We start from the raw sequence: 26480 nt of genomic DNA on the forward strand, positions 1-26480 counted from the left end.
TTTTACTTCCTCAACACAGGCCTCTAGCTATTCCACCTGTGTTGGACATTGTAGATGATGTGTTCTCGGAGTTCAATCTGACCCCTGACTCTTTACCTCCAGCTCTTGTTAAGCCGGACAGATACTACAGGGTCCCTGACTCTCATAAATTCCTTTTCAAAAACCCTACTGCAGACCCAGAAACTATTTCTCAGGGTCCAAAAGGGGTCAAGGCTTCTACTGCAAAAACCCTACCCCCTCTGATGGGGATTCTAGGGCTCTGGATAGATGGGGAAAAAAGATTTACACATCTGCTACTTTGGCTATAAAGGCCTTAAATTGCCAGTTTCATATGCTCAAATATCAACAATGTATCATGACATTGCTTAAACAGAAAATGATGGCAAATTCTGAATGTGCAGAAAACAAAGAAATACAGGATTTATTGCATGCAGCTGAACAAGTTGGAAAGCATACTTTGCAATGTGGTTTTGATTTTCTGGAGGCCTCCTGCAGGGCCGCTGTTATGGGTTCTGTCATTAGGAGGCATGCTTGGTTAAAAGAGCAAAATCTGCTTGACCATGTTAAAGCAAAATTATTAGATCCTCCTTTACAACATGATGCTTTGTTTGGTGTTAAGGCAGAAGAGGTGTTAAAGAAAATGGAAGACATAGCTAAATCTATGCAAACGGTCAAGGATTTCTTACAGGTACAGCCACCTAGATTTAGCAGACACTGGCCTACAAAGAATTGGTCCTTTCCAGTCTCAGACAGACCTCAAAGGGGCAGATCCAGATGCCCTAGAGGCGGATCACAGCCGCAAGGATCCTACAGGTCTCCAAAGGTGGAGAGGACAAATCACAATCATACAGGAAACAGTCCCAATGACTTCCCCCTGCCTGCACCAAGCACTTATCTTCTGGCAGCACCGTTAGGGGGAAAACTAGCAATTTTTTCTCAAAATTGGCACATTATAACCCAGGACAAATGGGTTCTAGACATAGTGTCTCAAGGCTACAAGTTTCATTTCCATACCCTACCAAGGACAAACTGTTGGCCAGACCTGCCAAAAAATCAATGGGCAGAGGCTTAAAAACAAGTCGCAGCTCTCATGGACATGAGGGCTATTCAACAAGTGCCTCAGCAAGAGCAGGGACAAGGATTTTACTGAAGACTGTTCTTGGTACCCAGAAATGACCAAGCATGGAGACCAATACTGGGCCTATCTATTCTAAACACTTTCCTGGATATACCAAAATTCATGATATTGACGTTACAGCAGCTTCTGCCCATGCTGGGCAGCAAGGCTTGGCTAGTGACTTTAGACCTAAAAGAGGCATACCTGCATGTCCCAATCAAACAAACATGCAGAAGATTCCTCAGGTTCAAGGCTGGCTCAAAGCATTACCAATTCTCTGCACTTCCCTTTGGCTTATCTACTGCACCCAAGGTCTTCACAAAGTGCCTGGCACCAGTAATTGCTTACGACAGACAAAGAGGAATACAAATATATACTTACTTGGACGACTGCCTCATACAAGCAGAGAACAAGGACATTCTACTACAGCATCTGACGTTTGTGATAAAACTTTTAACGTGCCTAGGGTACACAGTCAACAAAAAGAAATCAAAACTAGTATCCTCTAAAGAGATAATATTCCTGGGTGCAAGCTTAAATACAACTGCCCAGATGGTTATCTCACTCCAGACAAATAAAGGCAACTGACTACCTATTTCAAGGAAATGGCAACAAAGGCCCAGTTATCTGCAAGAAAAATTCTGCAGGCTTTGGGCTTCATGGCATCCTGCATCTTACTAAATCCATATGCAAGACTGCATATGAGGAAAATTTAATGGTACCTAAAAAGTGTTTGGACACAACATTGCCACAGTCTGGAAACAATGATTACTCTAATTCCCTGCCTGCAACAGGAGTTTCGATGGTGGGCAAAGGCTTGTCACCAAAACAAGGGACAACCATTCTCACTACCCCCAGCCAGGCAGAGCCTAACGATGGATGCATCAGATTATGCCTGGGGGCACACATGGCAGGAAGAGGCATTCAGGGCACCTGGTCCACAAACCAAAAGCATCTACATACCAATCAAAAAGAGATGCTAGCTGTTCAAAATGCCCTGACAGCCTTAAAGGACCTACTTCATCTGGGACAACTACTGATAAAGACAGACAACACCACAGTCATGTGGTACATAAACAAGCAGGGGGGCCACTCATTCTTATCCCCTGTGCAGACTAGCCATGGCTTTATGGGACACAGCACTGACTTAATAAGTTCATCTGCAGGCACAATTCCTGCCAGGAAAGGAAAACACTGTGGCAGACGAACTAAGCAGAAACTTCATGGATCCCCATGAATGTCACCTGGATCCACAAGTCTTCAGCATGATAACAAAGAAATGGGGACGCCTGGACATAGATCTATTTGCCTCCCCCCAAAACAATCAACTAAAAAGATTCTGCACAAGGAGTTATCACAGGCAAGCTTGGAAAGTGTACGCCTTATCTTTCAACTGGACAAACCTATCAGTGTATGCCTTTCCTCCACTACCTCTCCTCCCCAAGGTACTCCTAAAGGTCAGGCATGAGAAACCAAAAATGATTCTGATTGCCTCAGACTGGCCCCGCCAGTACTGGTATCCGATCTTAAGGAACTTGTCCCAATGCCCAGCCTGGACCTTGCCTCTAATACCTCATCTACTGTCCCAGCAAAACAATCAGATTCTGCACAGCCAACTCAGGACCCTAAACCTGGCAGCATGGCGGATAATGTAGCCATACAAACCACACCTCTCAGTAAAGCTGTGATGGATGTCATTTTAGAAGCCAGAAGGCCTAGTACTAGAAAATCCTATGCTGGGAAATGAAAGAGATTTTGCACTTGGAACCAAGCTCAAGGAACTGATACAGCTGTCCCAAATATTCCTCAGATTTGCAGTACTTAAGTTAGATGCTGGACAAAGGCCTATCTTTCTCATCAATTAAAATTCATACCTCTGCCATTTCAGCTCATTACAATACAGAGCCACCACTCTTTTCTCATCCTTTATTAAGGCAGTACCTCAGAGGAGCCAAAAACTTAAGTCCTCCAAGGAGAATCCCAATACCTGCATGGGACCTCAATTATGTCTTGGAAAAACTCACCTTACCTCCTTTTGAGCCAGCTGCTACTGCAGATATAAAATTCTTATCTTGGAAAACAGCTCTGCTCCTAGCAATAACTTCTGCAAGAAGAGTTTTAGAGCTACAGGTTCTCATGGCCGTGGAACCCTTTATCATTTTTTATCCAGACAGGGTCTCTCTGAGAACAAACCCTACATTTATGCCTAAGGTGGTATCCAGTGTAGCCCTTAACCAAACTATTCATTTGCCAACCTTTTATCCAAATCCACAGAACACAGGGGAGAAAATTCTGCATTCTTTGGACGTACACAGACCACTTAGATTCCACTTGGACAAAACTAAAGTTTTCAGAAAGACAGAACAATTACTAGTGGCATATGCCACAGCATCACAAGGAAAGGCCATCTCCAAGCAGACTATTTCAAAGTGGATAGGTCACTGCATTCGTTTCTGCTACTCACAGCATGGCAAACCAGTGCCTAAGGGCATTAGGCCACATTCAACCAGAGCTGCAGCCACTTCTGCAGCCTTTCTCAGGGGAGTACCAACCAAAGACATTTTAGAGGCTTCTACTTAGAGTTCAGTGCATACCTTTACAAAACATTACAATCTGCCTCTTTACTCTAAATCCAGGGCAGGCTTTGCCACTGCAGTTCTGCAGGGCCTCATAGCCACTCCTAATGGTACTTAGCTCCAGCCCCCAACCATAGCTTTGGGACTCAACCCAAATGTAATGACTGCAACAGTGAAACACAAAGAACATAGTACAGTTGTGTACACTTAACATAAATGTAAATGTTAGAGTGTATTCACTGTTTCAGTCCAGGTTACCCCCCCCCCCCATCCCCCTTATTTTTGCTGGAACTTATCTTTACTTCTCTAATCTATACAACCTAGGTGGTGTATTTGCTTATAGATGAAGGTAAAGCTTATTTTTGGTGCATGTATGTTGTATTTACATAAATTTAGCCTACCCTTTTGGGGGCACCTGACATCTGGGGCAAGAAAAACTGAATAAACTGGTGTCTGCTGCATCTTGCTGATGCAGGACCCAAGACTTTGGAATTCAGGCCGACTGAGGGCAATCTGCCAGCAGGATAACCCAAATGTAATGACTGCAACAGTGAATATACTCGAACATCTACATTTATGGTAAGTGTACACAACTGTACTTTCTGAAGTGTTATCCAAAGACTTATGCAAGTAGATGACGCAAGGGAGTTGAAGTGAAAGAGAAGAAAGGAATGTGTTTACTATTTTTTTACCTTTGGTTACTGATTGATGTCCTGTGCGCCTGAACACCTACCTCAAGCTAATTAGACAACAAAGACAAAATCAAGCATTTGCTGTAGCATCTAGCTTGGTAATAGTAGGTTTCATGTATTTGTTCAAAAATGAGGTGACATGAGGAAAAAAGGCATAGACATTAATGTGACATTGCATTCTGGATGTTTTCTTCAAAGAGATGAGGACAGAATAAGTCTGGGATCAAAGTGACCTAGTAAGATTCTATGTTTGGTGAAGCAGGTTCTTGCTGACAATGTTGATTTTTCTGTGTTTTTTAACTGAAAGTTTCAGGATATGCTCAAGATTCTGTTTCTTGATCAAAAATAAAATAAAATGTTTCTAGTGTAAAAAGTTGTTTTGCAAACCTTAGATTTCCTTTTGCTAAAAAAAAATTGGCCTTAGTCTGATAAATATGTTAATCAAAAATAGTTTATATTTTAATTAAAATGATCATATTGATCATATTTGCAAGCGGTTGCTAGTTGAAATATTGGCTTATAATGGGTTTTGTGATATTTTCGTTCCAACAGTTGTATATAGTCAACCTCACATTTTATGATAACTATTTCTGGCGATGTACATCAAGGGTTCATTGTTGGACCTTATCTTATTCTCTGTCTTTGAAAACCATAGTCATCATTTTTTTCATCCTTGGCCCTTTATGCAAATAACACTGCCATTCTGCTCTCTAAGATTTAAATCCACATTGCAAAAGGATTTACTTCAGTTTTGGCTACATGGATTAGTTCTAATACATAATCTTAAATCAAAATGCTTTGTATTTATACCCAAGTGTAAAACAGCTGATTATCCATTATTATTATCTGTTCCCTTGTCTGTAGAAAGTTAAAAGTTGTTCAGTCCATAAAGTACTTTGGTGTCAGTCTTGACAACGTACTAAAACTGGATTCAGTGTTCAAATGTCAAGTTTCAAAGGTTAATAGTTATTAGAGTCCTCTGTCAGAGCTCTGTGTACATCTTCAGTCCAGACTATTCACTGCAAATGCATCACTCCTTCCGAAATGTTTGTATAGCCAAACTTGAACTGCAAGCTTAGTAACTAGTACCTCTGAACCAGAGTAGCTGTGTGTAAACTGTAAAGGAAGGAAATTGATTGTAGTAAACAGAAGCATTATCACATGAGCTGTGTTCTTTGGATGTGTTTCTTGGTTTCCTTAATGTTGATATTGTATTTATTATTTAGCTGTGAAAAAAATGAATTATGTGAATTGAGTTTAATATTAGTATTTTAGCGATGAATATATTTGTAATTTAGCTTGTTTTTGCTGGCACACACTGTCAAATGTGCTGTTTGGGCTGCAGCATTTTCTGTAGCACTTAGAGCAGATGCATAAAGTTAAAAGCTGTTAAAGAGCTACCAGTGGACTTTCCCAGACTTTAGCAACTGCATTATACATTTCTCTATCAAATCCCTGCACACTTCACACACCTAAGTACCAGTTCAATCATAGCCTCACCTCAGGCTTTGTGCCCACTGAATGGCACACAGCAACAGTTATCCCACTCCACAAAACTACCACCCCATTAGCCTGATGAGCCTGGTCTGCAAGGATATGGAGCGTATCATCATGGAACTTATAAACAATGACATTGGTAATCTCCAAACTCTGGACCCTACCCAGTTCGGGTTTGTAAAAGGCAGATCATGTCTCCTTAACCTGATGGACTTCTTTGAAGCGGTCACCAAAGCTGTCGATGAGGGTAAGGTGGTACACACAGCCTATCTCGATCTCGCCAAGGCTTTCAACACCATCCCCCACTCTGGAATTATAGACAAACTCACTAAACTTAGGTATAAATCCCTGTGTCACAAAATGGGTTGCCAACTGGCTCACTGACCGAACCCACACTGTGAAAGTAGCAAACTCCAAATCCAACTTCAGACCAGTAACAAGTGGAGTACCACAGGGTTCAGTCCTAGGTCCTCTCCTGTTTGGTATCGACTTCTCTGAAGTACAGGCTAACACAGAAGGTCTTTGGCTAACAAAGTTTGCAGATGACTGCAAACTAGGAGCCATAATCAAATCTCCTAATGATGTGGACATCCTACAAAAGGGCCTCACTGAGACAGGTGCCTGGTGTCAAAGCCATGGCCTCAAGCTCCATGCCAAAAAGTGCATTGTCATCCCTTTTGGTAAAAACTCTGTACCCATGAACTACCACATAGGCAGTAGTCTACTTAATACCGAAAGTGTGATAACAGACCTTGGGACACAGGTGGACAGTAGTCTCTCCTTTGATAATCACATCGCCACAGTAGTCAGGAAATCCTTCTACATGGCACACCTCATCACAAAAGGTTTCTCATCCAGGAAAAAAGAGGTCATTGTTCCACTCTACTCATCACTCATTAGACCCATTATAGAGTACAACACCCCTGTTGGTATGTGCCTCACAAGACATCTACAACAACTGGAAAGGCCACAGAAATACCTCACAAAGAGGATTACCAGCCTCAAACAGATGCCCTATGCAGACAGTCTCAAAAAATTCCAGCTTTACTCTAGGTGATCTCTGCCTAACATCCAAAGCTATGTCAAACCTAGAGCTGTTGGACATGCTCCTAGGGACCTAAACCTTGTCACCACAATAAACAGATCATGCTGGAGGGATAGATTCCTATCTCAGAGACTTCCCATACTCTGGAACAAACTACCTACCTATCTATATCAAACAAAGCTCCTCATTAGCACTTCAAGAAAAATCTTGATGATTGGATGGGAGATAGGAAATTCAGCCTGGGGATCACTTCTGTATCTCTGCTTGACAGGGGCACATGAAAATCACTTTCTTGGGTGGCAAAAGCCAGAGTTAGGGCCAATAGCCTAGTACCTACCTATGAACCTATGTTAATTAGTACATCACTGTATGCTATTTGAGTATGAATCCCAGCACGTCTGTAGTAGTTTAATGGGCTGCCAGATGCATTTTCACTAAATGAGAGTTCCAAGGAAGAGAAGTTTACTGTGTCTCATGCCAAGTCTGTTTGCAATGTGAGAGAGTTTTGTTTTGTTTAGATCAATGATGGTGAACTTGGAAAATGCCTATCTTGAAGTAAGAGAGAAACTATTCTTTACAAATTCATGTATTTAAAAAGTACAGTACAATCATGTCTTGCTATGTATTGTAAAAGTAAAAGAAAAATCAGTGACTTACAATGGAGAAAATATGTGCACTGCTAAATGGGCTTAAAATAGAGCACCAGAAATTATCCTACTTTCAATGGTAATTTTGAATTGAACTGAAAAAATATGGAATACACTGCATTTGATTTGATTAACATCAATTAATGGCTTTTTGTTGCTGAGTTTCAATAGATATGTTGGTGAATGCTGTTGTGTCACCCAAATTTGCCATCACTAGTTTACATAATGGCTAATGGTGATTTTTCTGTAAAATTTGAAGTAATAGTTTTAATTGAAATCCAAATGTCTGTGTTAATTGTAAAAGTAAAGAAAAATAGTATGTACCCTGACAAGGTTGAACTGTGTTAGGCATTTTTATTATTTTAGTTACAGGACAGGTGCAGTCCCACTGCAAAATGACTGCCATTGCTAGCTGTGTGCAACTGAGTAACACAAACCATAATGCAATACACATGATCTTGTTCCTTTTTAGTAACGTTTGCATCAACTTACTTTATTATATCCAGACTACTGAAAGGGTAATGAGCATTAAGATGGGATAAAACCATTCACATATATGATAGCAAAGTGGCAAACCATGCTTTAGCCATGGAGTGCTGTACAACGAATAGTGTGGTCTCCAGCCTAGTTGTGGCAGTAAAGTGTTCTGTTTAAGGTATTCTCTGTGCTTGTTAACTACTTCAGTAATCTATGGTTCAAGTGAGTGGCATTTTTTTTTTAATTATTGTTTGAGGTGTGAAGCAGGGATCTTTGTAATTTTATTATGGTTAGCCTATCTCTGTTGAACAGGAAGTTCTCATTGTACCACTACTTGGACCATTTTCACTGACGAAGAGTATATGCAGTTACAGGTTCAACTGTGGTTGTCAATCTTTTCTAACCACAGAATGTCATTGATTTTTGCCTCATTTTTTGATCTTTTGCTCATAAAATTTGCAGTGTTCTGATAAGTCACTGAGGATTGCAATTACTAAATAATGACAGCTATTTTCATTTCAGGCTTCATATTGTTCAGAAAACACATGCTAATGCAACTTACGTCATTCTTGTAAGTACATCAGAGCAGTATTTAAAATCTTTCCCCGATTTTTGTCCCTAATTGTGCATAATCTCAACTGTAAAACAGTGCCTTTCACATTTCTGAAAAGGCAAGCACACACTACCAGGTTCACAGTCTAACTGCAGTGTGATGTTTACTGTCTAGAAAGTAATGATGTTCTTCATGTTTCACTGTTGCAGTCATCATATTTGGGGTATTCTGCCAGGGGTAGCCCTCAGTCGACCCGAATACCAGAGGCTTACTGTTTCTGCATTGGTTGCTGTCGCTCCAGGATTGACGTCAGGTCATCAGTGATATAAAAACAGGTAGCCAACGCCATTACATCAGTCTTTCTTGCCAAGAAGCCCGAAGCAGAAGCAGTTCACTTCGGAAATGAAAACTCAGGTAGCAGCCGACCAGCACTCGTGTGAAGTTGAAGTCTTATAAAGCTAAGTACCCCATTGTGGATCCTTTTTTCTTGCTCTAACCGATGTCAGAATAAGTTAACAATTGTCTTGCCTGTGGAAAGCAAATACTACACCAAGACTTCCATTCTTACTGCTTCACCTGTTTAGGCCCAGTCCACGACGTCCCCCACTGTCGCTTTTGTGCTTTGTTCAACGCCAAAACTATACGTCATCAGGCCCGTATTGTAGCTAGATATTTTCACTCTCAGTCCTCGAATTCTGATATGGCTTTGGTAAGCCATCCGACTGCCGATCTTCCGAAAAAAAGTAAAGACAAAGACAGACCACACAGGTCCAAAACTGCCGACGACACTTCCGTTAAGCTAGTTGTCATTTCTCCGGTCCTCAATGAGGCGCTTTTGCAGCCCCTGATACCCGCTTCTTTGGATTCGCAGGCTGCTACCGAGACCCTTTCGGAGTCCAGTATGCTGCGAGACTCTTCTTTGACTAAAGATCCTGCAGATGTCTCTACCTTGGATGGGTCCGGAGCTGCTGAGCAGGCACTGACTTCCGAGGAAGTACTTTGCACCACCGATACTTGACACAGACATACTACTTCTTTGGCATCTTCAGTTCTTTTTAAAAAATGAGTTTTTAAGGCCCAGGGTACACACTACACTCAAAAAAACGACGACCCAAGCTCAGGCACCTGCTTCCTTGCCTCACTTCCAAATGCTTAAAAAAGGTGGAAGACCTTATAATGCTTATTAGAGGAAGCCAGCACACCCCTTCCAAAAGAGAGACTTGTCCCCAGTAGTTTTATCTGAGCAGGAGTCCGATGACTTTGATGTATCTGAATATGAAGATATGCAACTCCTCTCTGCTTATGAGAATTCTGATGCAGAGGAATCCATCCCTTCAGCCTCACCACCCGAGGGCTTTTCCTTTGGAGAAACCCTACATACTTTAAGAGAAAATTTCCAATGGGAATGTCAGGACTATCCTCAGTCAAAAAAAGAGACTCTGGGAATTCATAGATCTACCCACAGCACAGACCTCTGTCCATTCCTCCTGTCCTGAATGTTGTGGATGATGTTTTTATGGAATCCAGTCGGACTCCTGACACTTTTCTTCCTGCTCCCAGGAAATCTGACGGGTATTGTCCCTGACTCTCTCAAATTTCTTTTCAGAAATCCTACTGCTGACCCCGAGGTCCTCTCTCAAGGACCTAAAGGAATCAAAGCAACTTCAGCTAAGAATCCCGCCCCCTCAGATAAGGATTCCAGAGCATTAGACAGATGGGGTAAAAAGTATACACCTCTGCTAGTCTTGCTATTAGAGCATTAAATTATCAGTTCCACATGCTGAAATATCAGCAACATACCATGGAACTCCTCAAACAAAAAATATCTTTTCTTGCTTGTGCAAAAAATAGAGTTACAAGAGTTAATGCATTCTGCAAGTCAAGTAACTAAGCACACCTTACAGTCTGGTTTTGAAGCCCTAGAAGCAACTTGCAGGGCAGCAGTCACTGGTTCGGTCCTAAGAAGGCATGCTTGGCTTAAGGAACAGACCTTGCCCAGACCATGTCAAATCCAAATTATTGGACGCACCCTTGAACAAAGACAGCTTATTTGTCACCAAGGCAGAAGAGGTCTTAAAAAATATGGAAAACAAAGCTAAATCTATGCAGACAGTTAAAGACCTCTTACAGGTCCAGCCACCAAGGTTCAGTAGGCATTGCCCCTCCAAGCACTGGTCTTTTCTTGTCCCCCCCAGGCCAACTCATCCCAGACCCAGCGGAAGCAAACCCCCCCCCCCAGACAACAGCCCCAGGGAATGCAGAGATCTAAGCAATGGGGTTCCTCCTCTTCAAAAACAGGGAGTGCAAAACCACCCCCTTATGGTAAGAACTCACAATGACTTTGCACTTCCACCCCCTCCCTCTGCCCAGCTGCTTGTGCCCCTAGGATGAAAACTCTCCTTCGAAGCAAGCAACTGGGCAACCATTGCCAACGACTGCTGGGTCCTTAACATAGTGTCCCAGGGATATAGATTTTATTTCCACACTCTGCCAACCCCAAAAGGGTTCTCAGATCTTCCTCCAAACCAGTGGCAGAGGCCAATAAGCAAGTCCCTTCCCTGCTCTCTATGAGGGCAATAGAGCATGTTCCTGCAGAACAGATAGGCCAAGGTTTCAACTCCAGACTATTCCCAGTACCCAGAAAGGAGGACATATGGCACCCCATCCTCGATCTATCCATTCTAAACACCTTTCTGGTGATACCAAAATTCAAAATGCTCACCCTCCAGCAGCTGCTACCAATGCTTTCCAAAGATGCTTGGTTAGCCACCCTGGACCTAAAAGAAGCCTAACTACACATCTCAATCAGGGAATCATGCAGGAAATACCTACGTTTCAGGGCAGGATCTATGCACTTTTCAATTCTCTGCACTTCCCTTTGGCTTATCTACTGCTACCAGAGTATTCACAAAATGTCTGGCTCTCGCCATTGCTTTTTGCAGACAAAGAAATATCTAAATTTACCCATGCTTGGATGACTGCCTGATTCAGGCACACAGGAAAAGCTGCTACAGCACCTGACCTTTGTAAAGGACCTACTGACCTCCCTGGGGTATACTAACAACGAAAAGAAATCAAAACTAGTCCCCACACACAGTTATATTCCTGGGAGTAAGCCTGGACACAGCATCCCAGATGGCATTCCTTACTCCAGAAAAACAAGACTACCTGACAGGCTACTTTTTTCAGCTAACCACCAGAACCCAGTTATCCGCAAGGAAAATCCGGCAAGCTCTAGGATTCATGGCCTCTTGCATTCTACTCATTCCATATGCCAGACTGCATATGAGGAAACTACAATGGTACCTAAAAAGCCTTTGGTGTCCGCACTCTCAAGACCTGGAAACTCTTATACCAATGATACCTTGTCTAAGGAAAGATTTTCTTTGGTGGGCAGCAGCATGCAACCACAACAAGAGACTTTTCACAACCCCATTCCGCCCAGACATTCACCACAGACACATCAGACTATGCCTGGGGTGCTCACCTAGACGGCAAGTGCATTCAGGGCCAATGGAGCCCAAATCAAACACATCTGCACATCAACCAAAAAGAGATGTTAGCTGTTCAGCATGTCCTGACAGCTTTCAGACCCTTAGTCTCCCCGGGGCCTCTACTGATCAGAAAAGACACCACCACTGTGATGTGGTATATCAACAAGCAGGGAGAGACTCACTCCTATCCTGTCTGCAGGCTCGCCATGACCCTTTGGCACACAACCTCAGCCATTCAGCTACACCTGTTAGCCCAATTCCTGCTAGGCTGTCTAAACTCTCTGGCAGACAACTTAAGCAGAAATCTGCTAGACCACAGAACCCTTCACCCTTGTAACCCAGAAATGGGGCACCCTGAAGGTCGATCTATTTGCCTCCCACTCCAATCATCAGCTGAGCAAATTCTGCACCAGGAAACCTCACAGGCCTGGAAAGTGGATGCTCTATCCTTCCAGTGGTTACACCTCTCGGTCTATGCATTTCCCCCTCTACCATTCATTTCAGGGGTACTGCTCAAAGTAAGGGAGGAAAAATGGAGGACAATTCTGATTGCCCCAGACTGGCCACACCAACACTGGCACCCACTACTGTGCAGCCTGTCACCTCTGCCACCCTGGCACCTACCTCAGACCCCAACACTCCTGGCCCAGAGGAATGGAGAATTCATGCATCCCCAATCGCAGACCCTCAACCTGGCAGCCTGGCTTATTCCCTGACCTCCCCTCAAGCTGCCAGACTAAGCAAGCAAATTCTGGATGTTATACATGAGGCCAGATGCCCCAGCACTAGAAAATCCTATGGTGACAAGTGGAAAAGGTTTTGCATCTGGATCCAGGCTAAGGGAGCCGAAATGGCACAGCCCTCCCTACCTCTCATCCTGGATTACCTGCCAGACCTACTACACAGGGGTCTATCCTTCTCTTCTATTAAAATTCATGCCTCAGCCATCTCTGCTCATTTCAGCACAGAGCCACCTCTCTTCTCACACCCTCTCATCAAACAGTTCCTAAGAGGGGCTAACAACTTAATTGCACTCAGAAGAGCTCCTACCCCAGCTTGGGGCCTTAACTGTGTGCTGGAAAAGCTCACCCTGCCCCCCCCCCTTTGAACCTGAAGCTTCAGCACAGTTGAAATTTCTCTCTTGAAAGACCGCCTTACTTCTGGCCATCACTTCAGCTAGAAGAGTATCAAAGCTACAAGCACTTATGGCTGTAGAGCCCTTCATCATTTTCCATGCTGATAACCCATCCTTCATGCCTAAAGCTGTGCCCAGTGTGACTCGACCAATCCATTCATTTGCCCACCTTTTTCCGTAACACGCCAAACAAGAGAGAAAGGATTCTGCACTTTCTCTAGATGTGCACAGACTGCTCAGATTCTACCTGGACAGGACTAAATCTTTCAGAAAAACTGATCAATTGCTAGTCAGCTTTGCTGCAGGAGCAGAGGGCAAGGCCATATCCAAACAAACAATCTCCAAATGGATAGCACACTGCATCCACTTCTGCTACAAACAGCATGGGAAACCACCCCCAAAGGGGGTCAGGACCTATTCCACCAGGGCACCCACCACCTCTGCAGCTTTTCTCAGAGGGGTTCTGGAGGCTGCAACATGGATATCTGTTCACACCTTCACCAAGCATTACCACCTGCCTATCTTCTCCAAATCCAGGGCAGACTTTGCCACCGTAGTCTTGCAGGGCACCCTAGCCAACCCCCAGTCTTCTTGACTGCCTCCACCCTTTTCTTCAGCTGTGGGAATCAACCCAAAATGTGATGACTGCAGCAGTGAAACACGAAGAACATAGTACAGTTGTGTACACTTACCATAAATGTAGATGTTTGAGTGTATTCACTGTTGCAGTCATGGTTTCCCTCCCTCCATCCGCCTTGTCTGTCTCTCTCTCTCTCCTTACAAGGACATTTTTGTTATTTACTTTCTACTGGTGGTGTTCTTCCACCATAACCTAGCTCCCTATTGAGGGCTTCTGACAGGGCAAGAAAAACTGATATAATGGCGTTGGCTTCCTGTTTTTGTACCACTGATGACCTGACGTCAGTACTGGAGTGACAGCAACCGACGCAAGCCTCTGGTATTCGGGCCAACTGAGGGCTACCCCTGGCAGGATAACCCAAATGTGATGACTGCAACAGTGAGTACACTTGAACATCTACATTTATGGTAAGTGTATACAACTGTACTTTCTAGCTGAGCAATGTAGGCCATTTATTTATTTCAGATTTTGAATAAACCTCTTCACAGGGAATCTATGGTAAACCCATTATTTACTAGCAAACTCTTTCAATGTGGAGATAGTATTATTCATTTTTAAGTAAAGAATTCGTAAGAGCTGTCCTTCCAAATGAGACGTACTTTAGCTCGAACAAGTATGGAAGTGTTAATTTTCCAGTACATACTTATGCTAATCAGGTTGATGGAAGAATCTGTGCCTAACATGGCAGTCAATGGGAGGAAAGTAGAGAGCTAGTTAAATGGACAGGTATACTGGCAGGCATTTTTGCCTACCTCTTTATCTTTTTTGATGTGTACATAGGCCTCAACTAGCTCTGATTTTGCTGAACTTCCCTGATTTTTGCCCCATATTTTTGTCAACTGTTTGACTTTCTCGTAAAAAACTTCTATCAAGCAAAAGCTTATTTGTACACCTTATGGTATGTTTTACTTTATGTTGTACTGATTCTGTTCAATGTTTTGTGTACATTGACATTGACATGATACTGCTGTTACTTGTCTGTTAAAATGACCAGTCATTGTTATCTCATGTACTTCTGTATTTATATTGCTTTTGTGTATTTTACCAGTGATCTCTCATTGTTTTGCACATATGCTAGCCCACCAACCCTGTTTAGAAAATAAATCGCTGATAGTCAGTCAGTCAATGCCAGACATTATTGTTTCAAAGTTTTTATTCTTCATGGAATGTATGCTGATGCAAAACCTGTTGCTCTAAGCAAATTAGAGTAATACTAGAAACTGTTCATTTTTGGGATTTGTCCCTCATTTTTAGCTTTCTCCCAAATTCTTGAGCAAACAAATTGAGACGTACGGATTTGGGAGGAAACGGGAGTAATCAATTGAAAAAGAAGCTGGACACACCCCAGCTGGGGTCCAGACCTAGAAACTTAATGTGTGCGGCAACAAAACCTACCTCCTACTTGCACCTGTATGTCACTGTAATATCAGTAGGACAGTGCTGTTAATATGTTTTATCTGTTGTTTGCTCTTTATTATATTACAGACTTTTGAGTGTCATGGATTGATTGGTTAAAGATTAACAGTATTATTAATCTTGAAAAGGAAAAAACTCTGTAGACACTGCTAAAGTTGTCGAGGAACAAAAAAACATAAAAAGGCAGGGCAAAATCTTCGGCAAAACCCCACGGCTTACTGCTATCGAGCGTAAATACTCAGTGAGGCAAACCCTTGAGTAAGAACCACCTTTGTTTGGTAAAAACACGAAAAAAAAGCGCCTTCGGCTGTATTAGCCTTCATCAGATCATGAATATACAATCATCTGAAAACATTTAAAAACAAAATGCAGTCAATCACATTTATTTCTAAGGCAAACTAACCAATAAGAAATATTTCCTGCTAGCTTAAACACTCTTTTCTACATTATCCAATCATACATCGCATTAAAAACAATATATCAATGGCACATAAGAGGTGGAGTTAAAATGGCAGCAATAATGCATCCAGTTGCTATAGTATATGCAAATTAGAACTTCCAAGGGAAACTCATTATTGTTTTTTCATAGCAAAACTACCAATCATGAGTTCATATCCAGTGCAAATGACCGATTACTCTGTTCTTGTAAATTATTTGTAAATTATTAAAAGCACAACACATGGTTAACAGATTTTTTTTACATAAATAAAACCTTTATATAGGCTATATGTCATTTTTGTAATTTTTGTAAAATCAGAACCCTCAAAAACAGATCAGTAGCTTCCGCGGTGAAGCGCAAAGCTACAAATTCATTGTAGTAGTACATCCAATTGCCATAGTGTATGCAAATTTAAAACTTCCATGGAAGACTCATTGTTGGTTTTTCAAAACAGAACTACCAATTATAATTTCATGTCCAGTGCAAATGACCGATCACTCAGTTCTTTTTGATTACTGAAGGCACAAAACATAATTAAAGAATTGTTACATAACAAAACCTTTATATGGATTATATGTCAATTTTGTACACTCAGAACCCTTATAGATGGATCAGTGGCTTCCACGGTGAAGCGCAAAGCTAAAAATTCATTATAATTAAACATGATAGTTGATCTAAAAGAGCTATGAACCAACATATGTGTTCCAAGTAACTAAACTTCCAGTAAGGTTGGGAAAGTAGGACTAAGATCACCAATAGCCTGTACAGTATAAAAACAGAATTCATTGAAAAAAATAACATCTTCTCAAAATAAAAAGCAACAGTAATGTATCCAATCATTACGATTTACGCAAATGGGTATTCCAAAGGAAGCTCGCCACTGGTCTCCTAGAAGGAACCACCAACCACTAACCGCTAACCCTTGGAAGCAAATCAGTGACTTCCGCAACAAAGCTAAAAATTCATTATAATCCATCTAAAAACTTCAAACCAACATATATTTTCCAGATAACCAAACTTCAAATAAGATTAGAAAAATAAGGAACACCAATAACCTATAAAGTATAAAATTGTTTTCAAAGAAAAACGTCTTCTCAAAGTAAAGAGCAACGATAATCTATCCAATCGTCATATTTTGTACAAATAAGCATTCTGAAGGAAGCTCGCCACTGGTTTCCTAAACGGAACCACCAACCACTAACCATCAACAAGTACAGATGACCAATCATTCATTCCCTAGAGTGATGATAGCCAATCATTGTGAACCCAATTCCCCAACACAACAAACACAGCCAAGAGGCTACAAAGCCAAACTCCTTGCTCAGGCTATGCATTATCCTAACAAAACACCTTCAATGGACATGAATCAATAGCTTCCCTAAGAAAACGCAAAGCTAGAGATTCATTAAAATAGTAATAAACTAAGGAAATTATAATCTGTCAGACATATTTATGGTGGCTACCCTTCTAATAAATTGATAGTAATGGAACTAGCAACATTAGTCCCAAACAGAATAGTCCCAAATACTTCAACCTTATTCCCTTTCATCTTAACTACCACCTTCATTCTTTAATCTATTTCCATCTAGCATCCCCACCTAAAAAATGTATGTATATCATGTTACTTAATTAAATTTTACTTCGATGTACAGTATTATACTTTACCAATTTATATATTTTTTTCTGACATGTTAACTTATCCTTAATTGAGACTTTTGTATGTTGATTTCCAATTGTGAAGCTTTTCTTTCCAGGCCTCCGCTGAAAATGGGCAGTCTTTGCCCAGTCTGTCTATCCTGGTTACCAAATGTCAAATAAATGAGCTCTACAGGAATTACCTGATTTTGCTACCACATCCACAGCAAAACCATGTGCATCTGAATGTAAATTGTTGTCTTTTCACACATGATAACGGAGCTGAAGGTGACCTTTTCAGACCCACAAAACCCAGTATCTCACTTTCCTACTCCCACCCCAGTAGTCTAGTAACCAGACTGCCCCCCCCCCTTTACAGATTCTTGGATTCACCACTGCTAGGAACCCATTTGACCATGATCTGGCTCTGAGTATGCATATATCTCCTCACTGCTTCTTTCCCTTAACTGTTGCCCCTCATTGTACTTACCCCTTCACTCATAACCATGCTACTTAAATGTTTCTCCATTTCAAGTCTAAGTAAAAATACATTAAAAAATATATAAAAAAATTTGGTGTTGTAACTTGCCCATTTTTTTTTCATTCATAACTTTGGAATTTATTATTCCTTAGTATATGAAGTTGCCAATCACTTGCACAATGTTGGAAACTTGCATACAGCCATAATAAGTCTGTTAAGACCTGTTGCTGTGATGTTCATTGACTAATTTTCCACCTGTTTCATTACCTGCAGTACATTTTTGTGATTTGTACATTAATCTTCTCATGCCTATTCTGCTTGCCCCCCAATCCTTTTTGCTGAGCAAGCCACCATTCTGCTGCTCCTTGCAATTATGTTACTATTCCTCTCTCTCTTGTTGTTTTTTTTTTATCCTTTTATTTTCCCTTGTACAGATTACAAATGCCTACTTTTCCATTCTACTTCCTCCTTCAGTGCCCTCCTGACTAGGATCTCCTACTACTGCTCCAGTCTCCTTTTTACCACTGCATTTTCAGTCTGACTACTACAATGCTGCCTTCAGGATATTTCTGCCCTTCTGTTACTTAGTCTTACCACCTTTTGTTCCTCGTGTTCCTGCCTTTCCTAACTTTATTGTTCAAGCACAAATCCATCAGCATTCCATTTTTGCATCTTTTATAATCACTTTTCCAAATTGTGTCCAAACTATTCCGAATCTGCCTCCTCATCTTCCAGGTAAAACTATCCTGAATCTGCCTCCTCATCTTCCAGGTAAAACTATTCTGAATCTGCCTCCTCATCTTCCAGGTAAAATTGGCACTTGCATGGCACTTGTATACGCTCATACATATTCTTCCAGTGCTCCACCTGTCTCTATTACTTCCTTAGCACTTAAGGTTTATTCTGCTGTTAAACTTACTTTATTTTACCAGGATCAGCTATATTTGGTTTGCTTATTTTCCAGTTTCTCAGTTTCATGCCATGTTGTTTAGCATTTATATGTACTCCTGTATAAAAATTTTGTAGTGTAGCAAATACTGCCTGTCCATTTATTGTAGCATGTTGTTAACTGTTCTCTCCAGGCCTCCACTAAAATGGGCAGTGCTCAATTTGAACATCCCAGTCAGCAAAGCCAAATAAATATTACCTTTTTTTTATTTCCTTTTTTTTGTTTTTATTTTATTTTTGCTTATCGTGATAGTCCACCGATCCCTCTTGTCTATTTGCATCTGCAGCCTGAGTGAATAAATTTACATACATACAATAAAAATTTTTGCAATACACTGTTGTAAAAATACATTCAAAAATTTGCACTCTTGGTGAAAGAGATTGTGAACACAAGTAAAATTATTAGAGTAACTTGCCACAAGATAAAATTCATATAGAGGTTATAAGCAAAAAAAGTATATGATAAGGAAGTGCAAGTTGAAGCAGAGAGAGTAAGTAATATGGCTGACAGAAAAGCATCTGCATGCAGCTTTATTTTGATGGTATTTGTCGTGCTGTGAAAGGTGGGGAAGTTGAATTTTTCAGTTATTCCACTGGGTAGGATGGGTCTACACAGTGTAGTTCGGTTTTTGGAGCGTGGAGAGTTGACCCTGCCTGGAAAGGTTCCTGGGGATATGGGGGGCAGATTTTGAATGGAATTTTTCTGTATGAAGTTGGAATAAGTCCAGTTGTCATCATTAGAAAATAGCTTGCGGTTGATTAGCCAAAAACTGAAGGAGTGGAGATCTTCTTGTTGCTATGACTGGACTAAATGTAATTGGCTGAGGGCTAAATATGAGTATTGTCATCATACAGGATTATAGGTACAAGTGGTAGATCATAAGGAAGTTTGAATATCAAAAAAAGAAGGGGTACAAGTATGGAAAGTTGAGGTACACACTTAGAGGTGATGTTTCAGATATTGAAAACCATATTTTGATCCTAAAGACATCAAGATCATATCTGATGCTGTATCTGTTTTCAGGAAATTATGGAAACAGCATACAGCATCAGAACTGATCTTGATGTCTTATAGAGCAGCAAGAAAGAGGGAGTGGTCATTAAGGTCAAAAGCCTTAGTGAGGCTAAATAAGTGGATTCCAGTAGCGGTTGCCATTATCCATGTTTAGGAGGACTTCATTGGTGAGGGTCCATAGTGTAGTCATGTTACATCTGCCAAACCAGAAACCATGCAGTTTCAAAGATAACGGTGGTATTGTTGAATAAAGGAAGAAAGTTTCTTGTAAATTCAGTTTTTCAATAATTTTTCCAAGGATAGGGAGAATGGAGATGGGACAGAAATCAGAGGTGTTTTCAACCTTTGTTTTGGAATAGGTCTGATATGCGTTTACGCAGAGGCTATTGATGTGGAGTAGTGGAAAAATAAAAATCTTTGCAATGAGACTATATGAACTGATGAGGCGCATCTGTGGGGATTTTATCAAGTAAGGGTTCAATGTCATTCACTATGATTTTGTTTTTAGAATGGAGTAGTGAAATACATGGTGAAGAGTGTGGAGAGGAAAGGTGTCTGGGAGGTGATTGAATTCTCTGAGTAATTCAAAGCATGATGTTGTACCTTTTTTGCATGGAATAGTATTAAGGGAGGGAGTAGTGACAAAGATTGTCCACATAGTCAGTTAGTTAATCTTTTGCTAGAAATGTTTTGGCTTGCCTAAGATAAAGAGTTGTATGTTGATTGATTTTTTTTGTTTGTTTTTTTTATGTATGTGTAATAGCTTTTTTGCTCAAGTTGTCTATGGAGGTGAAGTTTGAAGGGATATCTGAAAAGAGGTTTTGTTTCCAGTTGTGCCAGGCTGCATGTCTTAGTGCAATAATAGCTTCTAAGTTCTTTAGTAAGATGGGAATGAAATAAAAAAGTGTATTAATAAATGGGATGATAGTGAGGTCAAAAGCAACCTCTGTGTCTGTGTGTATGTCTTCTTCCCCACTTGCATTGCTCTTGTCCTATTGAATTTGGGAACTCCTCACCACTGGGGAATGCATGAATCCAGGAAGAGGGAAAATCTGATGGCTGATGGGTTGGTTGGAGGGTGGAAAATTACTCAGAATTTTTCATACCACACACACTTCTTTAACTGTATGTGAAAAAATCCTCTTTTGGGGGGGAAATTATTTGCATTTTCTATGGATTTAAAAAAAAATCACTCGTACTTGTGCGAAACTCGTGAAAATTACTAATTTTTGCAAGTTTGGGATAATTTTGTTTTAAGTCTGCAAGACTGTTCCACTGGCTCACCTTCTTGTTTACAGTTGACACGTGTTCCTCCATCTTGGCAAGAGCCCTCCTGTCCATTAATCCTCAGTTGGTTCAAGAGTAGGGAGTGTCCTATCCCTGCCCCAGTTGCAGCCTTGCAAGCTTTGCTTTAGTTGCCTTGGGAAGTACAAGTGTGCTTCCATGCATGAGCAACCTTCTGACCAAGCAACAAACTTCTTGCAGTGTCAGCATACTAGGCTCTTCATGTTGCAGGGATACACCTGCATATCTGCAGGTGTCACCAGTGCAGTAATCTGATATGTTTTCCTACCCCAGGATGGGCAAGCCAGTTTTGTTTTGTCACTTCCATAGTCCCCCATCCAGTCCCTTACTACTAATCGAACATTGGTTAATTTGGGGTGCAGTCAGGGCTTTATTCCACTGCACCACAGGGCTGGGTATTTTGTGTTAAATTATTCAGGTTTCCTAAAGATTTGAGCCTACAATTGACAGATTAAATACAGTATAATAACTTTGATACCTTGTTTTGTTCTCCAAGATACTCAGCATGGCTTGTCTGTTACTGTACTTGCCAAACTGAGAAGAATAAAAAAAAACATAATTCATTAGGAATAAATTTTCTACAGTAACCACAAAATCATATTTGGGGAAGAATGTGCATCAGCAGTAGCAGTGTGTTTATGAACTGGGACATGTCGATGACGTGTTGAAAATTTAGGGTCAGAATCTTTAAAAATGACCGGTTTATTGTTTTTGGTTGAAGTGCCCTTAAAAACATGGAGAACTTTGAAAGCTCATTGAAAAAAAAACTTTATAGCGTTTTCCTCAGTTTGATACCTGTCAGACCTGGCAGGGGAAGAGAATGCTGATCAGGAAAACTGCAGGAGTGTGATGGGGAGATGCAACCAAAACACAGAAACTCTGATGATTGCAATGGAACAGTGGGGTCTGTTCAGATGTATGTTGAAAGGCAAACATGTACTTTACATCACCAACCTTAATTTCTTCACATGAGCTTCATTCATATTAACCTGAATATTTTTTTTTTTGATCATTTGGTGGCATTTGTCTAACCTCTGTCTTCCCTTTTTTCTCCATTAGACCTAACTATGAAGCTGCAGAAAAGGGGAGGAGATCTGAAGACTTGACAGTTAGCCAGCTTCTCCATCTCCTCCAGGAGCAGTCTCAAAAAGAGGAAAAACTTCAGCAGCATCTAAGGGCTGCAAATGATAGGTACTCAATTTTAAACTTACTGTCTGAGACAAAGTAGTGTTTAGATACTGGAGAAATACTTAATTGCTTCCAGAAAATCTTTCTCTTCAGCACACCCACTGTTGTATTCAAAGAAGTCTGTACTTGGAAGTACGTTGTTGGTGCTTTATCACAGACATTAATCAGCCCACAGCCTTTATTTTTAATTTATTTATTTGTTTATTTATTCAGGTACTGTGAGCATTCTGTGCACAAGGTCCTTCTTTTGTAATCCTTTGTTTTACTATTTACATTAGCTGTTGACATTCTGTAAAAACATAATGCTACTTGATAGTCTCTTCAAGTCTTCTTGCTCTTTCTAGGCCATTAGGCAAATCACATTTCATGTTGTATATTTTTTTTGTTCAGTATCATTGCCCTTTTGTTTATGTGCAAAATATTTTACTTTGTATCATTTAAGTATTAATTGTGATTATTAGGCCAATTAAGTCTTCATTTGAAGTACTGATGTCATACCCATCTAAAACAGTATACAAATGGGTTGAGTATATTTGTGGTGTTTTATTTTTTGTTAGCACGCAGCGAGTCCTTCAATGGCAGTAAGATCATATTTATTGAAATAATCTGTGGAACATGAGGAAATAAAGGTGAAATCATCATCAGACCTCAAATTGGGAAAGACAAAAGTTATGGACCACACACACACACACAGACGCACACACACAATCACACACCTCCTTCAATTTTTGACTCTTATTTGTTATGAAAAAAGGCTCCAGTTTCTAAAAAATAAATCAGGCTTATGAAAAAAGATACCAAGGAGGTTCAGATGATGATTGAGGAAAAGAAAAATTGGTCTTTTCACCAGTTTATGTCTTGACTTGAACATTAATGCAAGTAGTGATGAAATTTCCATTCTAATAAGCCGATCTCTGAAGAAAAGTTATATCCCTGAGGACCCTGAAACCTGGAATATATCCTTCATCTTACCTCTACACAAAGGCAACTCCACTGTCAACTATAAACCAATAGATACACTATCCCCTCTATCAAAAGTCATGGAGAAATGCATCCAGTCACAACTGCTCACATTTATCACTCAAAATAACTTATTCACAGTAACACAATGTGGATTCTTTCCTCAACACAGTACCATAACTGCTCTTCTCAGCTTTACAACAGCTGTAAGTCAAAGTAGAGGTGCAAGTAACTTGGTGTCAGCAGTAGTCACACCAAAAACTAATCTAAAAAGTGGCCACCCTAGGACTTCACCCAACATCACTTACATGTTTCAATGGCTACTTGTGCGATATACAACAGGTTGTCAAATGGCAGAATGAGATCTCATTTTTCTCCCCATGTCAGTGACAGTCCTCCAGAGATCTATTCATATTTATAAATGACCTTCACTTAGCTTGGAAACAATCCACTATAATCCAGTATGCTGTTGATGCTACCCTTATATGCTTTGTAAAAAAAAATAAATAAAATAAATGTGCATGACCTGCAGCAAAAAACAGCCATCTTTCGCATTTGTGGAGTCCTGGCTAAACGGACAGGTACTCCTGAAGTCCAAAAAAAAGTAAAAATAAAAAATTTAAACTCCTACTTTTCACCCCCCGAAGGAGCTCCCAGCACAAAAATCCCTTTTCAGGTTAACGTCCAGTTATAATACAAGAATTTCCATGGTAACCTCTACAAAGATTCTAGGAGTTACCATAGACCATTATCTCGAATTCAGTTAGTTCGTCACTGAAGTAGTTAAAAAAAAAAAAAACAGATTAAAAGGGAAATGTGCCCACTACAGAGCCCTGGCCATCCCTCACATGTGTTTAAAAAATATGTATGTGTATCTTAAATTGTCCTACTGCCAACACTATATATGCTCTGCCTAGATTTCTAAACCTGCAATCTGCCTCAAAAATATGCTCAAGTAGTGCTATAACAAAATAAAAAGGTCCACTACCAATATGCCCCATAGAACTTGCCACTGTGTAACCCTCAAGGAACCACACTGGGCTGATCTACCTCACTAATTAACTACCTCACAACTAACTGTAGTGCATGACCTCCTGTACAAACCCAGTAACTTCCCTACCAGCCAAACTGCCATCTTCAATCATCCAAGGTAGGGGAAAGGAGAGTGGTGCTAGCCGTGTACTGCTACCATCCTTTGCGGGATGGGTGCTGACACAGTAAGCCTGATAGTGGGCATTTGAATCCCAAAGACACAGCTTTGATGGTAGGCTTTACTAAAAATGTGTAGAAGCATGCTTTTGCTGGAGGAGGACATTGTGAGTTCTGTGGCTCACACATTCCCCTACTCAGGAGTGTGGAATATAAAATATATTTTCCAGGATGCTTGGGCACACACAAAATACACTCATGGCTGCCTTGAATGACAGCCAACTTCACACAGCTCTCATCTGGTCAATGAGTGGAATCCCCAATACAGGAGAATGAGTGAACCTCAGTAGGCATGGGGAGTACATAGAAAAGAATTGCAGCAGTCCTTGAAAAGATGTTACCTTATACAATACTTGGGTTATTCATGACTCAGTGAGAAAATCCTAGGTAACCTGAAGTGATTGAATAGATATGCATAGAAGTAGATAACGACATTAAAGTCAGTCTTTTAAAGATGCAGTGTAACTGATGTCTTCATATTAGATAAGGATCATCAGTTTGAGATTTAAACAGCAGTTGAACTAACCATAAGGTCACTGCATTATAGGATCTGTGTCATTTTATAGTTTGAAATGTAGAAATACTCTGTTGCAGGATCTCTGCCTTGCACACGCTCAGTTGCCAAGCCATGGAAGATTAAAAGGGAAATTTATTGATGTCTTCAACTTTACCAATGCCAGAAAATTAAGGCAGTCTAAAAGAGTTGCTAGAAATAAGCCACGTGATTAAAAAAATACTGTGACACACACACCTTCAGTCAGAAGTGCAAAGAGCAGACAAGTGCGAAAATCTCAAAAGCTGGATTGTTACAATAAATTTTGCAGCCTGGAGCTAAGATGACTGGTGGAGCAGCTAAACAGAGATGATGCTGGGGTTTCGGGGAGATGATGATCAGTTGAACAGAAGTAATTGTCTGTACGCTATGTTAAGAATATCTATCATTCAGGTACAAGTTGAGAAAGCAAGGCGGTAGGGAGATTTTCTAGAGCTCCCTCGCTGCCATATCTTCATTGGTGTTTGAGCACAGAGAGCTGTTCCAAAGTAAAATTTACAAGATGATTGGAAACAATCCTGTTCAGTATTGTAGATATTTTTGATGAAAAATCATTGAAGAGCTAGCCAGGTATATGCACAGTTCCAGAGAGGATTGTGATATGGAAACATTGTATTTGCTGATATATACTGACTGTAAGTAATATGATTTAATGTAAAAAAAAAAGCCCTTGACTTGATTAAAGGTACTTAAATATGGTGAGCAGTAATGCATGATATTCAGAGAATTTACAAAATGACATATGTTGTCAATAAGAAAGGGGAATGCAGTGTATTGGTACATATGCTCTTAAATGTATGGGAGCTTGCAGGACAGAAAATGTAATTTGGTACACATCTTTGTAGAAGGCAGTCAGAGTAGAGACATTACAAGGGTCACAAATGCAAATTTAATGGAGTCATTTTTGTTTTTTGATGCGAGGATCAGCCCAAAGTTTTTCCTTACTGCACCCAACTGGACCCATTCATTCCTCCACTGTGGTGAGAGTTAACTGGTCAATTTGTTGCCTGGTGGAAGCAAGTGTTGTGCAGACTGTCTTTATTCCCCACCAGTCAGCAGCATGAGAGCTCTGCTATAGGTACCATGGGAGGTGCATTCTTGCTTTTTCATATGTACAGTGTCATGAACAAATGACCACCATTTGTTGTGCAAGTCCTTGAGGCTCTTCGTGCTGTGGTGATGCTCCTGCATTCCTGCAGGTGTCTCCAGTTCAGTGAGTTAAGTCTCCTTTCTCCATCCAGGATGGGTGAGCTGGTGGTGGCCCTCACTCCTACCCACTCTCATCTTGTCCTTCCAGGGGCCTTTGCCTCTAGTCAAATACAGGTCACCTGGAGTGCATTCAGGGCTTCCTCTGTGCCAAGGTTCCTATCTGAGTAATTATTGAGCATTCTGATATTCATTACAAATGCTAAAGTTTTGTAATAACCATATTATCTTTTTTTAAAAAAAATTTTTATT

At 40.7% G+C, this 26480-nt stretch overlaps 1 protein-coding gene across 3 annotated transcripts in view; it reads left to right on the plus strand.

Moving 5' to 3' along the window:
* The window catches only part of OPTN (optineurin), a 700455-nt gene that overhangs the window by 174068 nt on the left and 499907 nt on the right, over positions 1-26480 (plus strand). For all 3 annotated transcript variants that reach the window (XM_044087961.1, XM_044087962.1, XM_044087963.1), the window contains one exon: positions 22172-22303. In XM_044087961.1, coding sequence (XP_043943896.1) covers positions 22172-22303 — 132 coding nt within the window. The remainder of the gene's footprint in view (positions 1-22171; positions 22304-26480) is intronic.

The sequence above is a fragment of the Protopterus annectens genome, chromosome 11.part0 (genome assembly GCF_019279795.1).
Source record: "Protopterus annectens isolate FY-2018-M chromosome 11.part0, PAN1.0, whole genome shotgun sequence".
Taxonomy (NCBI): domain Eukaryota; kingdom Metazoa; phylum Chordata; order Ceratodontiformes; family Protopteridae; genus Protopterus; species Protopterus annectens.